General features: G+C 39.6%; 2 protein-coding genes across 3 annotated transcripts in view; both read left to right on the top strand.

The window, feature by feature from the left end:
* Window positions 1–219: 219 nt before the first annotated feature.
* Window positions 220–10164, top strand: LOC136719427 (cation channel sperm-associated auxiliary subunit epsilon-like). The gene is made up of 18 exons (XM_066697347.1): window positions 220–344; window positions 459–532; window positions 773–842; window positions 1734–1811; window positions 1901–2004; window positions 2229–2724; window positions 2842–3322; window positions 3439–3878; window positions 4259–4317; window positions 4636–4714; window positions 5239–5243; window positions 5759–5792; window positions 6038–6117; window positions 6423–6522; window positions 7167–7262; window positions 7871–8028; window positions 9315–9368; window positions 10023–10164. The coding sequence occupies exons 1-18, from the start codon at window positions 252–254 to the stop codon at window positions 10162–10164; spliced, it is 2643 nt and encodes an 880-aa protein (XP_066553444.1). The 5' UTR covers window positions 220–251.
* Window positions 10165–12744: 2580 nt separating this feature from the next.
* Window positions 12745–16395, top strand: part of desi2 (desumoylating isopeptidase 2) — a 34801-nt gene continuing 31150 nt past the window's right edge. Inside the window, exons 1-2 of one of the 2 annotated variants that reach the window (XM_066696660.1) lie at window positions 12745–13133; window positions 13245–13414. In XM_066696660.1, the coding sequence (XP_066552757.1) occupies window positions 13373–13414 (42 nt within the window). In that variant the 5' untranslated portion in view covers window positions 12745–13133; window positions 13245–13372. Of the gene's footprint in view, window positions 13415–16395 lie in introns of both variants that reach the window. The other variant, XM_066696661.1, reaches the window with a different exon arrangement.

The raw sequence follows: 16395 nt of genomic DNA, 5'->3' as shown, positions 1-16395 counted from the left end.
AAAACAGATCAAAGATGGACAAAGGAAACTATCAAATGGATCCCAAGAGATTCGGAAGACTTGGAAGAAGACCACATAAAAGATGGGAAGATCATAAACTTTGCAGGCATGACATGGAAAAGAGTTGAATCATCTTGGGGAGGCCTTCATCCAGCAGGGGAACAATATAGGCTGATGATGATGATGATATAACTCTCTCTGTCTCACACACACACACACACACACACACACACACACATTTATTGTAAGTGATGGTATGTAGGCTAATTTGTTTGTGCACTAACTTTCTCTTCAGATACAAAAATATAATGGATGACGAGATTTTATTCATCTCCAGATTCTCGGTGCGTATGTTTTATTGGATTAATTTGACATATAAGAGATGGTTTCTTTGTCTTTTGATATCAGAAGAAAACTGTTAGAGAGTATAGGACCTAACTAGAGTCCATTATGTCTAGATTTTCCTAGAATATGAAGGATCCTCCTTTGTAGAGTGGAGGTACCCAGACTCCTGTGCAGTGAATAACAAGAGGTAAAGTCTTGATTGGTTAGGGACTGTGCTAAGATGTAGGGGATCACAGAAATACAGCACCTTTTCTAAGCCCTTATCAGGTGCCATATTAAAACAATACAAACAATACCCCTTATGAAAAATCTGTACAGTTAAATACACCATAATAACAGTTTAGCCTTGAAAATCGTTCTGTAATTCTCCCTTTGAAGTAATCTGATTGATTTGTTGAGCGTATAATTATGTTGAAACTTGTTCCAGCTCTCCTAATGCCATTCTGACATGCAGAACTCCCGGAGTCCATAAAGTAAAACCAATAGTTTCTGGAAGTGTAAGTACTTATTCTTTTCAACAAAGATTACTGCGGTAAATTGAAGGGGTTTGTGTTTCCTAATTGAGTTACAGAGATGGTAAACAGAAATTAGAGCCACATGAAACACTTATTTAAAAGTTGTACATGCAAGTACTCACCAGCCGACAGACAAACAGTGTAAAGAGTTTATATTGTACAAATAGTACAAGTAAAAACATTAAAGGTACTTTATTTATTTACACAATTTATATTTTTAATGTAGGGTTTCGAGGAAGAGAGGTATCTTCACATCAGTGCTTCATTCTTTTGCTTCTCCTGGTGTAAAGCCATGGCACCTCCAGCAGACAGGTAACACTGTTCATCTCCACTCCTCAGCTGAAGGAGAACAGCGACAGATAAAGTGAACCAGATGTTAAACCCAAGCAACAACAGACACCTTTTTTCAGAACTACAATGTGAAACATGCACAAGACCTGTTTTAGTATCAATATTTCCCCTCACACACCTAAATATTAGTCTTTTTGTTTTGTGACAGTGAAGGAGCAGGAACGCAAGAACAGGTAAATAGTCTACTGTACCAAGCACGACAGGTCACAAGAGTAGGCCAGAGAGAGCTGTTCAATCCAGTAAAACGGAATACAATTTGTGTGTTTTTGACTTCAATAAGTACAAAAATGTGACGGGGTTTAAATGAGGTTGTAGGAGTTAAGAAAGCAGGGCTTAAATGTCTAACAAATTTAATACAAGTTTGTTGTAAAGATAGTGTGTTCCTCAACGCAACAGTGAATTGAACCTATGTGTTGTTATTTCTGTGTGTAAAATGACCTCCTTAACCCATGTATTCAACAAACTGTAACATGTTGTAGCAGGAAATGTTATCAGCATGTACTTTTTGTCCTCATCATTTAGATATTAAGAGTATGGGTGATGGACCCTCAGGATGCCCATCCTTCTGAACTCAATAACACTGCCCTTTTACCATCAGAGGTAATTAAAGCCTTATTGTTTAATATAGGTCTGCAAAAGCTGATTCAGGTTTAGTGTTATGGCTGTTGATATTCCCTGTTGTCTTGTAGCAATCTAGATATTTCAGTCAGAAGTTCTTCCTCTTGGGACAGGACCCTGTAGTCCAATGGTCTCCCACAAAGTCATCCCATGGGGATTTTGATTTTCTGAAAGGGTAGGTGATTCCTTTATCTGATCCAAGAACTGCCCTGGTATTCTTATGTAGGTTTATAAGTAATTAACTTCCTTAGCTTTATTCATGTTCAAGGAAGTATCATCTTTTGTGTGGATTACCTTCTTCAGGGTGAATTGGTCTTCAAGATTGTGAGATAACCATACATGTTAAGGGGAAAAAAATTATTGAGTGTGAGATGTGGCTCATTGATGTGATGCTTTTAGGTATTGGGAAGTCCCTCTCACCAACATTGGAAACATTCAGACTTACTGGATCAAGGGGATGGCAGTCAATTTCCAGGACTGCTTCGTATTCTCCAGCAAATACATGTTACACGACCTGGACCCTCAGGGGCTGCCTGAGGACACAGAGGTACCCCTTCGTCTGCCCCAGGGCCACCCCTTGTCCGTGGTGTGGCAGAGTTGCTTCCCCAACAGAGCCCTGCTCCTGTCCGACACTGGCACCTTCTCCACACGCGACGCCTTCAACACCGTAGTCGAGATCCGTGTCATCCCCTGCCAGCTGGCAACCCCATTGGAGGGACACTTTATAGTGACGGGCGCGGTCCTCGTGGAGGGTGGCATCCTCTTCCTCATGAGCGGCTCGGTCTACTGGAGGAATAACAGTGGGCATTTCTGGAAAAGACAGGAAGACCTGCCCGGCAGTGGAGTCCTGGGGTTGCAGTACAGACCATTGTGCTGGCAAGAATATCCAATTCAAGTAAGGGGGATACCTTGTTGACTGGGTATGGAAGAAGACTAATATAGTCATCATCTAGATTCTGTTTGACTTGCACATTGCATTCTCTGCAAAAATAAATCCTAACTTATCTTTCAGGATGTAGAATTAAGCGTCATGGCAGTGTGGACCGCAACCCAGCTGTACCTGGGCAGATCAACTTTCCACAAGGAGGCAGACCAAGCCCTTTTGAAAAACATCTTGAATTTACCACTGTCCTATAACGTGAACATAGCTGCGGTGGCCTTTGGGTCTCGCCCTCCCGAAGTGGGGGTTTTGGTGGAGGCCTGTGACATCTGCGACTCCTCCGATACAAGGCTGTTCCTCACCATTTATGACGAGGAGACCGGGACGTGGGTGCAGAGTGGCTTTCTGGCAAAGCTCAAGCCGCACTCTGTACCCCCTGGACCTTTCAGTATGAGGTTCATGCAGTCGGCCCTGCCATCTGTATTGCTATGGAACAAGGAGGTCCTGTATTACAGCTTCAAGAACAACAGCAAATATGGCCTTCTGCACCATGACGGCTCGAACAACTTCACTCAGGTGTCTGGAGGCAGCAGCATCCAACAAGTGGTTTTGGGTTAAGTATCGAATTAGTATTTCAAATTGAAATTGAAAACTAGGTCTTTTGGGTGTTTTTTTTGGCTCTTCTGCTGCAGGAAGCCACTGACACCTTTTGGTTTTGTTTGTCCTTAGATCTTAAGTGGAATTTGGTGGTGAAAATGGAAAACAACGCCTTGTTTTACTGCAAGGTTGGGATGAGTGAGCTGGTGCGGCTGCACATGTGGGAGCAGCCCGGCAAACCCACGGCCTTGTACGTCAACACCAAGGATCAGATGAACACCCTGAGATGGGCCGGGTCTCGATATGAGGCTCAGGCGTACCCTCTCAGCATGGAGCTGAAGAGCTTGGTGACGGGCACAGCTCACTCATGCTCCTACTTCACCTTTCAGCACAGCATGGATATGTTGGTCTTGTACCTGGACATGGGGGAGAAGAAGGAGTTTTGGGCAAGCGTTGTCTACCCGGAGGGCATGGGCGTGAACTTGCAGGTCTTTGGTTACAGGCTGGACCTGCTGCATGTAGAAACCCGAACCTGCTTTGAGGTCGCCCACCACATCTGCACTAAAAACATGGTAAGAAACAGTCCGGCACATTCTAAATATAAATATATTTCAGGAGGAACAGATCCAAGGATCCTGTCCAGTCTGTGTTTGGATGTTCCAAAATTGTCACTTCAGCCACATTGCTGGGGAGTTTGATCCAGATTGTGACGACTCTCTGTGTGAAGAAGTGTCTCCTGTTTTCTGTCTTGAAATGCGTTTAAGCCCAATTTCTATTTGTGTCCCCGGGTGCGTGTGTCCCTGCAGATCTGGAAAAGCTCCTCTGGTTTGATGTGGTCAATGCTGTGGTTTGGGATGGCAATGGATAGTTTACAGTGCTCATCTGATTTTGCTGTATAAATGTCACCCCAAAGTCTAAATCTAAATATGTATTCATTTATTTCTCCACCCAGACAATTACAATGTATCACCAAATGGACTACAGCAAAGCAGATGACTACAGAAAAGAAATGTAAGTCTTTTCTCTCTGTTAGCCTTTTTGTCTGTGCTTTGTTTAACTGATTTTAACTGGTTCATTATAACTAGGATCCGAACACATCTCTCAGGTTTGAATCCCCACTATGTACCCTGGCTATCTCTCCTGTGTAGCAGTTACTGACGGTCCTCCCCTATATCTTGAAGTTGTCACACAGTATAATTCTGTTTAATATCAGGGACTTCACACTTTATGTTCACGTGGAATACTAGGTAAAGCATTCAATTTAAATGCTTATGAGTGCTCCATATCTAAAAACACATCTGACCTAGCTACACTTACTTCAACCTTTAGCAGCCAGACCAGTGGAATTGCCACGCTGGAGTTGGCGCCCAACTTAACTGGCAACACTTGCCAACTGCCTCCCAATCAGGTGAGTCTCATGAGGAGAATCAACTAGCAGGAGTAAGACAGTAATGTTATAGTCCACTATATCATGGCATTTAGTAAAAGTACATATTATATCACACACAACAGTTGTTTTAATTATTTGGTTGGTAGGTAGGTTGAGTAGATTTTAGGTAGAGTAGATTATATTGACATTATACTAAAACATGGCATCACAATTTGCATTGTAGTTTTTCAGGTACTGTTGCCATTCATGTTTTTGTAAACCTCAGCATCACTTCTTGTGGAGAATTAAAAGACAGTAGATGATTAATGTTCCAGCGTTTTAAAAGATCTCATTATTTTATGCAGGCTGCAATGTGTGAGTCTAGAGTTTCCTTGGGGACAGAAGTCTGTCTGAATATATCAGAATATGACATCCACAGTTTAAACCTATTCATTTCCATTATATTAATAGATATTGCACATTAAGGTTGGCTGTCCTCCAGAAAGGCACATTCGTGTCAGTAGGTAAGCTAAGTTAAAATTAAACATGTTTACTTCCTGCAGTTGGGGTAAAGATATGTTTTCTTGATTAAAAATGTCAGGGGGCTAAGTGTTTTTGATGATTGTTAATTCAACATCTCAGCTGGAATACTGCTGCTTGAGTTTATAATGGCTGGTAATGGGCCATGAAGGTTTTACAAAAATGCAACTGGGTTTGCATAGTTAAGTAATATTTGCTGTACTTTCTTTATAGGCCATGGGAGACATCTTGTGATGTTTTTTATTTTACAAACTACACTATTCCTGGGTGAGTAATCCATAGACCAAATGAGAACTTTGACCTACCCAAGAATTTCAAAGTACAAATCTGTATGTTATTGTGCTTTAGTGATGGGGTACAAAAGTAATTAAAATTTTGCAGTTAGGTCAAAGTTTTGATTTGGTCTAGCTCATAGTCTATTTAATATTTGATCTCTAATATACTACACATATGCTTATACAATGCATGCCTTCATAATCTGTAGACATTTTTGTGTGTGTTCTGCTTTTCAAATTTTCTAACTTATTGTGTGGTTTCCTGCAGTTCAGTACTGAGGGATCCGCAAGACGAGGATCTAGTAAGTTTTGAAAACAATAAAAATTAGTTTTGTTTGATACAATCTTGTATTTCTAGATAGGATTTAGAAGGAGCAAACAAATATTAAACTTTAACAAAGCCTTAGAGAATTCAAAAAGGCAGAGCAGCTTTGAATACTCAGAAAGTTATTTTATTTATGAACCTGGAAGTCAAATAAATGATTAATAAGAATAATAATCTGTATCTAACAGTGCAGTTTCTGCTTTGTAATCATTTATTTTCCAGGTCGTGAACTACGACAATGAGAAATTTGGGTGTTTACGCAGGATCCATTATAAAGCTCCTTTTCTGCCGAGCATAGATTTGTAAGTTTGAAATGTGAACATTTTAAAAGTGGGGAGGACAACAGATGATGTTAGATTTAAGAATCCACAATGTGACAGCGATTCAACAAATGCATCATAATTTTTTTATTTAATGTTTCAACTCTATACTTTATATTATATATATTATAGGCACAGGCCTATAATATACTATTGTTACTGTATGTTGATATTGCTTCAACTGGAGATGAGCTGAAAATCTTATGTAGCAGAATTTTAAAATCTCATAGTTTTTGCTAAACACATATGTTTTCCTTTATTCTGACAGTTTTCTGTTTTGTGTGTAGATACGATGGTGACACCTTTTTGACCAGTGTTGATGCAAACTTCATAATTTGGGAAGTGCATGGACGCAAGGACTACTCTTTCAATGCATCCATGCAGAGGGTACAGATATTTATTTGGATAGATATTAGTTGAAATTACTCATGTAAGGTAGAATGATAAGATCATTTACTCTGCGGCTGTTAAATATGAACTGCTGAATATTTTTGCTTTCTGAATAATGGAAGCAGGCGAAGAGCATTGCAAGGGTTCTACTTAATTAAATCAGGAAAATGCTAATAAGTAAATGTTTCAAGTACAACTGGAATGGAAGATTGGCAGGAGTGTTTTCTTGTGTAACACAATACAGCAGTTGTTCTTAATAAATTCACTAACCTCAGTGGTTCTCAACTCTGGTCCTGGAGAAACACCTACCCTGCTGGTTTTTGTTCCAACTGAGCTCTCAATTACTTAATTGAACCCTTAATTTAAGAAATTTGATTACATTTGAGTCTTTAAATTGTGTAACTGATAAAAAGTTGGTTCCTTAATGAGATAATAATTTCCTTATGCATTTTATACTTAACTTAAGACCCCTACTGTTAAAAATAATTAAAAGGCTCTGATTTAGGAAATTATTAGTTCAATTAAGGGTTCAATTTAGAAATTGAGAGCTCGGATGGAACAAAAACCAGGACAGGATTGAGAACCACTACAATACAGCATAAGACCTTTCTTAAATTTTGTGTTTGTGGTGACCCCTACAGGAGGGCTGTCTACGTGAAGCCCAAACATGGAGTTCAATGCTGTCGGGGAACAAAAGTTTATCTTCTAGTTCAATGGGAGAAGCCTGGGGACCACATGTAAGGAGTAAAGGCCAAGTACAGCTAACCATTGTTTCCAAATGTCAGCAATTACATTGGACATCTGTCGCCCAGTGATGTGCTGACTATTGTGAAAGAGTGAAGCCGACTAAGGATGGAATTTGGCGTTGGCTTCCAAGAGTCTGAATCCTGCTCACGTCTGCAGTACATTATTACATGTGGTTTTAGCACAGGCTGAAGTGGACAATAGACAGTGCAACACGCAACAGGTGGAAAAGCAGTGCTCTGTACTGATGAAATAGGCTAATTGATGTATTTTAACAGACTCTTCCGGGCTGTTTTCTTTTATATTCTCTAATTGCTCCGTAATGAAAAATGAGGGGCAATGTTCAATGTTTCCCTTCAGACAAGGAGAACAGTATCTAATCTCCATTTGTAACTGAAGCCAGTTGTATCAATATCAGGTTTTATGAACTTGTTTCAGCAGCTGCCATATTGTTTAAGTTGGTCAACATTGGTCAAATTAGGAAAAGTATTTTCTATGTCAACAAATTAGAAAATCTGACTTTACTATGTTTGTATTTCCTTGATGGCACTGAATTACATTTCTCTTTGACATGTTTGATAGTTTTATGTTTCCCCCCCAGAACTACAAGAGCTGTTTTGAGGTGACCCCAGGGGTGCTGGGTGACCTGAGCAAACCCTATGAAATCCTGAACAGCAGCACTGATAACTTCATCACTTGGTCACAGACACAGAGTGGGATCTATGTTTTCAATGTCAAAATTCTGGATCCAAACTTCAGGTGACGCCAGCTTTTCTATTTCTGATTCTCCCTGTCTTGGTGAAGCTGGATGAATGCCCAATGTTTATATTGTTGGTGGTTTCATCTAGTACGGTTAGACGCCACACGATGGCAGCAGATTCTTCTTTTAAAGAGGGAGTCATGTTGAAAACGTCTTTTTCAAGATGTTTCCATTTGCTTTGATCTACAGTTTCTCTTTTCCATGTCACGCCTGCAAAGTGTATGATTTAATCGTCGCATGTTTCAAGTGGTCGTCTTCTAGGTCCTTTTTCATCACTTGGTATCAATTCAATAGCTTCCTTTGCCCATTTATATACATTTTTGGTTGTTGTTGTTCATGTTCACCTTGGGTCTAAGGCTTTACATAGCTTCTACATTTTATACTTTCATTGTCAGATTTCTGCATCACGACCCTAAATCGTAGCTCAACATTATCAATGATGTGACACTAATAGATCTAGATGATGTGAATAATACATTTAGTAATGACTGACTCACACTCCAGGAGGAACCTTGTTGGTTAGTGATGTCTAATACTATAATGTTTGTGTGGGAGTTCAGGCCGTGCTAATGGCTGTAGCTGTTGGACAGTTGCAGGGCAGAAATAATACAATGAAACTTGGAGTAAAGCCTTGAGGATATCCCATAAGCATGGATCATTATTCCAGGTTTGAACTCATGCATATTTATCCAGCATCCCCGGAGACAGGCTCTTGCATCATGGTTTGTCTCATTCCTAGTAAAAATGCTGGATCATTCATTCATTTCCAGTTCCATGTATGAACTAATTTGATTTCTTAATATGTCTGCAGAACAGCAGAATATACTAAAGACAAGACAACTGATGCATCTCTCAATTCAATTCAATCTCACAATTCTTTAGTAGACATGGAATAAAAGTCTGCACTATTTCTAGATTGCCTTTTGTTGCCACTGACTTTATATTTTTCTGCTTACATATATATATATATATATATAAATCAAATAAAAAGCACTTCCTGAGGCTGCTATACAAACACATGATCGATATTGCTGTGTTTGTACATGGAAGAACAACAACTTTGCTTTTCTCAGGGGCGGAGAACTACTGTAATCCCTGAGCTTCAGCAACTTTTTTGTTCTACTTTTACTGATGTGTTTCATGAATCCAACTTATTTGCCCCAACGTAACACTTCCTCGTTGCTTACAAAAAGGGTGTCAACTTTTCTCTATAGCTATATAACTAGATTATTTTTAATTACTTGGCATATTTTGTTTCAGTTTTCTTTTCTTTTCTTTTTTCCAGTTTCTGTGACCTGCAAGCTGTATTTGCTGTGCAGACCTATGGAGTTATAACAAGGTAAAAATCGAGCATTTCTTAAACATGAATAACTGTGCTATCTTTTACTTTTAAGTCCAGTTACTCACAAAGATATTAGTTTGTCCAAATCTGTACTGTCATTAATTGTATATATCATATTTTTTAAGTTAACACCATAAACTTAAAGGAAAAGAGAGTAGGTGGATATTCATTAAACAAATACATTTCATAGTCAAGGGCACATGCCGTGAAGGCTGTTGGGCGTATCTAAGGAGGTCGATTTCCACTGATTATGACATTTTTCCTGCCTGAGAGTGCGTCGGTGCCTTTATGCCCAGTGGCAGGAACATGATGACTTGTGACCCTACCTCTGTGCAGGGACACAATGCACTCTTGTTCTCCACAACAAAACTTGTCTTTAATACGGGGTCTTCATCTTAGAGGCATTTTGGTGTGGGATGTAATTTAAAACAAAAAAAATGCTTACAGAGCCAGTTCATCTGGTCCTCTCCTTACCAGTGGTTTGTACACTGGCTGGCATAAAAGGGTGTTAAAGTTCATTATGAATAAATATGATCTATCATATAATACCCAAGTGTAGGCCTTTTTAGGTTTTTAATTATACATTTGAAACTACTAAGTTTTGAAGGTCTGTGGCCAGGATTTAACATGTATCCTTGTTTGTCCTTACAGAGACTTTGGTGCTCTTACGGAAGCTATAACAGTGACCTTCTCGTTAATTGTTATCTTTGTGTTGGGCTGCACCTACTTCCGATATGTGAAGGTTTTCAATCAAATGAGGACTAGCTATGAAGTGCAACTGAACCGAAAATAGCTCCACAGTCGGGGAACACATACTGCTTATGTCTATAGTTCATGTCTAGGTCTTCAATTTCACCTATAATGATTTAGACACAAGATGGATTTTCATGTACAATAAATACAATTTGTTTCCTTTACATATTATTATTAAGTATTTAATTGATTTAAATGTCTAATCTTGTCTCTCTATGTGGTATCTTGTATTTTCAATACTACAAATCACACATGTTGTGATACTGAGATGATTCGAAGATGTTGTCTTGAAAATGACTACCGCTCCCCACAGAAAGCTCTAGAAATTAAGGCAAGCTGACATTGATGGAATGAGTAGGTCATGGAGTAGTGAACAGAGATAACGTATGAGAAAAGGACTTGGGGTAGGGGGTCGTTCCAAGGATATGCTACTAGTAGTATATGAGCAATTTGTCCCAAAGGTAAGCCAATCTAGTTATGATAATAAACACTGTGGCTACGAAGCTTTAATAGATTAATTAAGGAAAGGAGAAAGAGGGCAAACTATCAGTTATACAGAAGGAATCATCAGTCACATTAAAGGGAAAGGTTACTGTTAGATGAAATTAAAATGCAGATGAGAAGTGCCTGAAGGGAGGTACAGGCACACCAGGATATCTTGTTTAATACCACAATATCAAAAGAAGAGGGATGAAGGAGGCAATGAGGGTTAGGCATAACAACGGGAGTGCAATTGAAGATGGGTTTAAAAAACACAACAAATCAGATGGTTTTTGTGACAGAACATAAGAAAGTTTATGAAAGATTTGACCCATCATGCCTGTTTGGTGTCCAAGGATCCTATCCAGTCTATTTTTGAATGTTCCCAAATTTTCAGCTTCAGCCACATCGCTGGGGAGTTTGTTCAGATTGTGACGACTCTCTGTGTGAAGAAGTGTCTCCTGTTTTCTGTCTTGATTGCCTTGAAGCCCAATTTCCATTTGTGTCCTCGGGTGCGTGTGTGCCTGCTGATCTGGAAAAGCTCCTCTGGTTTGATGTGGTCAATGCCTTTCATGATTTTGAAGACTTGAATCAAGTCCCCACATAGTCTTCTCTGTTTCGGGGTACTCCTAGTACAGTGCACAGTATTGATTGTCGCAACACTGTTCCCACCAAAGTATCGGGAAACGCTAAGAGAATATAAATCCAATAAATCACAGTCTGACCACTTCAGAATGTTTTAGAATGGTAGCCTTGAAATCAGTGAATGTATTATAATAAGTAAATAATGTTCTCCCACTGTCCTCAGCCCATGAAACCCATTTTGGTTTTCATCTGAACCAAAGTGCATGTTTTAATGATTAAGCCCCCAGTAAAGGCATTTTACAGTAATGAGTGGTGCCCTTATCTGGAAATAATTATTTAATGGACTATGAAACAATTTCATTGATTGAACAGTGTTGCAGAATGAGGAGTAAAAAACAAATGTCAATAAACCCAATCCCAAAAACAAAGAAGACAGATTAAATAATAAGATCTGTCAGCAGGGAAGGTGGCCACTGAGTCAAGTGCTGGGACTTGCAGTGTCATATAAATTATCAAGACAGGACAAAGTGGAGAAAAGATTATTAGGGCATATTAACAAAACATTGCAATGTGTCCAGTATTGTATTTATTACTGTAGCTCCGAATTACAGAATCTGAATTATTTTACTAAACATATTTTTAGTTACTGTCCCCAGCTGACACATCCAGCGAGCATTAGTACCCTTCCTGTCTTTCATCTGATCTTCATATAAAGCTTGGATCTTCTCCTTTTACAGAGCAGCAACAGGAAACATCAGACCACGCAGTCGTACTGTGAGAACCAAGGAGACTCCACAGTGCCAGAAAATGTTCATGTTCAAAACCATTGAAGTTTATCGAATGTAGACCGTCTGAGGAATCTGTGAAATCCAAGGAATGACTCAGGGCGAGATTGTTTAAACAATGCTGAGTCATGAGATGAGCTTTACCTTGCCCTGAAATGTAAACCTGGCCCGGGGAGTACAATAAAGCAAAAATGAAAACCCCAATGGCCTTATTGAGTATTGAGCCTCAAGCAAACCGAGGGAGTCGGCTACTTCTAAATCCCCCTGGCATTGCTTCATTCAGAACTAGTTAAAAACTTGCTCAGCCTCAAAAAGGATCACTGTTGGCCAACATGCCAACATTGCTCAATTCAACGTATTGCATCAGCCCACATCATAAAACGAAATGCAATTAATTCTAACTGAATTTGCATGTGCTTTTCCAGGTATCAACATATCCTTGCACAGCAGGTCAATTATTTAAACACAGGATGTAACTAAATATACAGGACCTGCTTGCAACTGACACAATGACAAGGCTGATGAGTTAAGGAGTTTAGATACTGGCAGAAATAAACACAATTAAATTGTATATAATTTACTAGAACCACCCCCACCCCCCCTATAGCAAAGTGTGTAGTAGGGTCCAAAATAATGTATTGATTATTTGTCAGAAGTGCTATAGGTTACTGCCGAGTTACAGATTAACTTCATACGATTTATGTTATTTTAAAAGATATTGCAACCAAATGAACTGCATCAATACAAGCAAACGCGTGGATAATGATTAGAAAACCATGTATTCATTTGTAATGTAAAACAAAGGATTTAGTGTTGGAATAAATGAGCATTTTGTCTTCCGTGCCTGGTGAACTGATCACTGATCTACAGCCTTTAACGTGGGTAGAAACTGCAGGCCAGAGCAAACGAGCGCTCAGCTATGGACCGACGAACACTCAGCCAGGCAAAATAACCGATTACCGATTTCTTGCTCAGGGACTCCAAAAAAAAAGCCGCTTCTTCAACAGTGTATGAGATCGGATCTGTCCTCAATCGGTCAAAAGTGTAGTTGAATAAGATCGGCGGTCTTCCCTTTTCGGATCGCCTCCATCCGAAGACAGTGTTCTCGAATTCATGCGGGGTTCTGGATGGCTGCACCGCACGGAAAACGTGTATTTTGGTACCGAAACATCGCCCGATTTCGCTCGCCTGTTGTACCACTACTTGGCTTTATGTTTCTTAGTTGTACTTGGTGATTTTTTTTTTGACGGGGGTTTACATCTGAATGCAGGAGTCCTGTGGAGAACTAGGACAACGGCGGGGAGTGATTAAGAGAAACTATTTAAGAAGAAAGATCTGTAGACTCGGTGGGATATCAGGTGGCATCCGGAGACATTGCAATTCCAGCGGGACTCTCATATGATGGCAAACGAGCCGGTTATTTTGAACGTCTATGATATGGTAAGTCCATGTGTCCTTCTTCTGTGGCTTACAAGTTAGGACAATGTTCTTGCATAGGGGTCGCTTACTTGATATCTGAGGGTGTTCATACATGGTACTTTGCAAATATTGCGAATGGGAGTGTGTTTTTGTTTATTTACATGTATAGATAAAGCTATATTTGACACCCACGTTAACTTGATCATCGCTTGAGTAGAAAAATAAAAAAGATCTATTGTTGAAATGCATTGGCCAGCGATCCACCCCCTGCACACGTCCATACAGGCACTCCTTGGGAATCGTGAGGGACATGATGGACTGTGTGTCCACAGCTGTAGGACAGGAGAGAGACATTGTTCTTCTTTTAAGAGATCTTATCTATGGGAAGGTGTTTTGTAAACATTCATATTTTATTATCACCGTCACTCATCAGCCGAAACAACCCGATATGCTGGTTTTAGTTTTGCTTTCTTCTCTAACACGCACCAAAACGAACCCATTGGTAAGACTACCAACGTGGCTTTGTAAGAGGAGCGTGGTCGCGCTGTTGTTTGCGCAGATTTCTGCAGATCTGCGCGGCTCCACCAATGAGATCGGAGGGATTGTGCAGATCTGCGGGGATCTGCGCTTCTCGAACGCGACCCATGTGCTTTTTGGCTCGGCTGAAGAAGTGTGGCCATATCAGCCGATCTTGTAATCAGGTGTAAAAGTTCAGTGTCTCCCTGTGTTTCTTCAGTGTGGCAACTCTGGGGGGGGGGGGGTAGACTCCAGATTTTGCCAGCTATTATTCAAATGGTGAGTCAGTTTAGAGTGAGATCCTTACGAATTACAGTTGAAAAAATACTTTTAACCTTTTATTTTATTTTTTTTATAAAGGTCTTCATAAGCTTACACAAATTCCTTCAATGTGGTTATGCCATCACAAGACCATGCATGCCCATGGGGATCTTCACAAATATTTGCTGAATCACTGTATTTGCTTGTACAAGGTTTCTATGACTCAGAAGATTGTTGTTGACCTGTGTTGAGGGTATGAGAAGTCCTTCAATAAAACCATAGCTGTTTGAACGACAGTTTGAGAGAGCATCCTGTGTGAGTAATGTAGGAAGTTCTTAAACGGAGGTGATAGCCTCCTTTAAACAAAGAGAGGTGTTCACACCCTGACCATATTTTATTCCTTTAAAGTTTTTTTGCTTTAAAGTAACTTTACAGTGAGGCTGAATTTATTGTGGCACAGGTCACAGATTATGTTTACAGCAAACACAGATTTTTAGTTTGCAGCATACACCGTTGGGAAGTTTGCATACGTCTTACTGTGCTGTTCTAAGAAACTGTTTTTGGAAATATATACTTTTTAATACATTTATTTAGAACTGATGATTATTAACTGTATTTTACACCCTTCCACTTTGGAGTCTCATATTAATCCACCTGGTTTACAGCAATGACCTTTGTACTGGCATTGCAGAGATCAAGACAAAGAGGTCTCTGAAACACACGTGTGCTTCTTTTCACGCTTTGCTTTCATGGCTCAAACAGCAGAGCAAGAACATTTCAGGGTGGAGTCCCCAAAGCAGCTGTCCCTGGTAACAATGCAGATTTGCAGGAAAAATACAAGCTACAGGGATCACTGTTGTACAACTGGTTACCAAAACATATATATCGTTAGTTGCGTGTCCAGAATACACGTTTATATCATGGTATTTGTAGGTCATATGTTTAGTATCAGATTGGGAGTTATTGATAGATAAATTGTAAATGAAAAAACAAAAGAGCTGATTGTTTTCCACTCATATGAAGTGTCAGGGCTTGACTACTTACCTTGGTCATCGTTTTCAAATTGAGACCCAGACATGGAACCAGATATGATGGAGTGTCTGCTAGGGACGGTGAGAGTATGGGACAAAGTCACGTAGTCTTAGATGAGATGTTTACTGTCACGGAAAATTGGCCACTTTGAAGAGCGGAAGTCGTAGATTAGGTTTGTGTTTAAAATCTGTAGCCAAATTATTACAGAATTTAGCTAGAGAACAGATCTACTGTTGGCAGTGAGCTTTAGAGGAATTGAGTGATTTTGACATTTAAATATTGTTTGTTTGCACTTGAGAAACTGCTGACCTCAAACATTGAGCTTTTTGTATTGTGAAGTGTTGCACAGTATCATTTGAAAATCAATATCAAGTTTGATGTGAAACCAAAGGCATTTCTTCAGAAACCTTACCACAATCCAGCCTCTGTTTCAGATTTGTATTGATCACAGGGAGAGTGTTAGGGTGCTAGGTGTTAAAGCCTCTGAAAGTAGATTTGAAAACCCTTTCTAAAGTTCACTTTGCTGCAGGGAAGAAACTGCTATGACAAGACTGTAAAGCAGTGGCTCGGCTGCAAACTTAATCCGAAAAGAGCAGCGTGGCTCTGTGTAAGTGCTCTCCAAGGATTACTCTACAGCCTCACATTTTCTCTTAAACCCAAGTATAGGTTTTGCTCATTCATCATCGTACTGAGGATATTTGAAGCTATGCTTAATAGCTCTGTCTGTCCTTGCAGATACTTACATGAATCACCTTTCAGATTTTCTCCTGAAGTCAAGGCCAATTGACTGCTTTTTTTAAATGTAGCTTCCTCAGACCACATGGTTTTGACCAGAAATATCATTTATTTACCTTTGACGTTGGTGACTCTCCATATATTTAGCGATAATGTGTAGAGTATGTCAATATGTTGTAATGCCGTACAAAGTGCAAGCTGTCCAAGAAAAATGTAAAGTTTTTGGTGTAAAAAATGTGGCATGCTGGGAAATTGTCTGGGATTGTGACCACGTGCTGTGCCTATAGAATCTCAGTACCATTTAATTAGAGATGGAAAAAGTACTAAAGATGTTCAAGTCGCAGCTGTAGAAAATCATTGGAAGATTCATGTACACCATTACATCATTAAACCCTCGCAATGTTATCCAGTTAATTAGAACAGTCTCATTAAAAACTGATTGCTGCAGCTCATTTACA

This window comes from Amia ocellicauda, chromosome 23 (genome assembly GCF_036373705.1).
Source record: "Amia ocellicauda isolate fAmiCal2 chromosome 23, fAmiCal2.hap1, whole genome shotgun sequence".
In the NCBI taxonomy this organism is placed as follows: Eukaryota; Metazoa; Chordata; class Actinopteri; order Amiiformes; family Amiidae; genus Amia; species Amia ocellicauda.
Note: the sequence above shows the minus strand (reverse complement) of the source record. Positions and strands in the feature narration are given on the sequence as shown.

Bases quoted from the DNA above. Each gene is read 5' to 3' on its own strand.
- LOC136719427 (XM_066697347.1), top strand. From the start codon at position 252: ATGGTATGTAGGCTAATTTGTTTGTGCACTAACTTTCTCTTCAGATAC. The intron at 533-772 runs GTAAAGTCTTGA...AACTTGTTCCAG, and splicing joins TGTGCAGTGAATAACAAGAG to CTCTCCTAATGCCATTCTGA. The intron at 5,793-6,037 runs GTAAGTTTTGAA...TTTATTTTCCAG, and splicing joins ATCCGCAAGACGAGGATCTA to GTCGTGAACTACGACAATGA.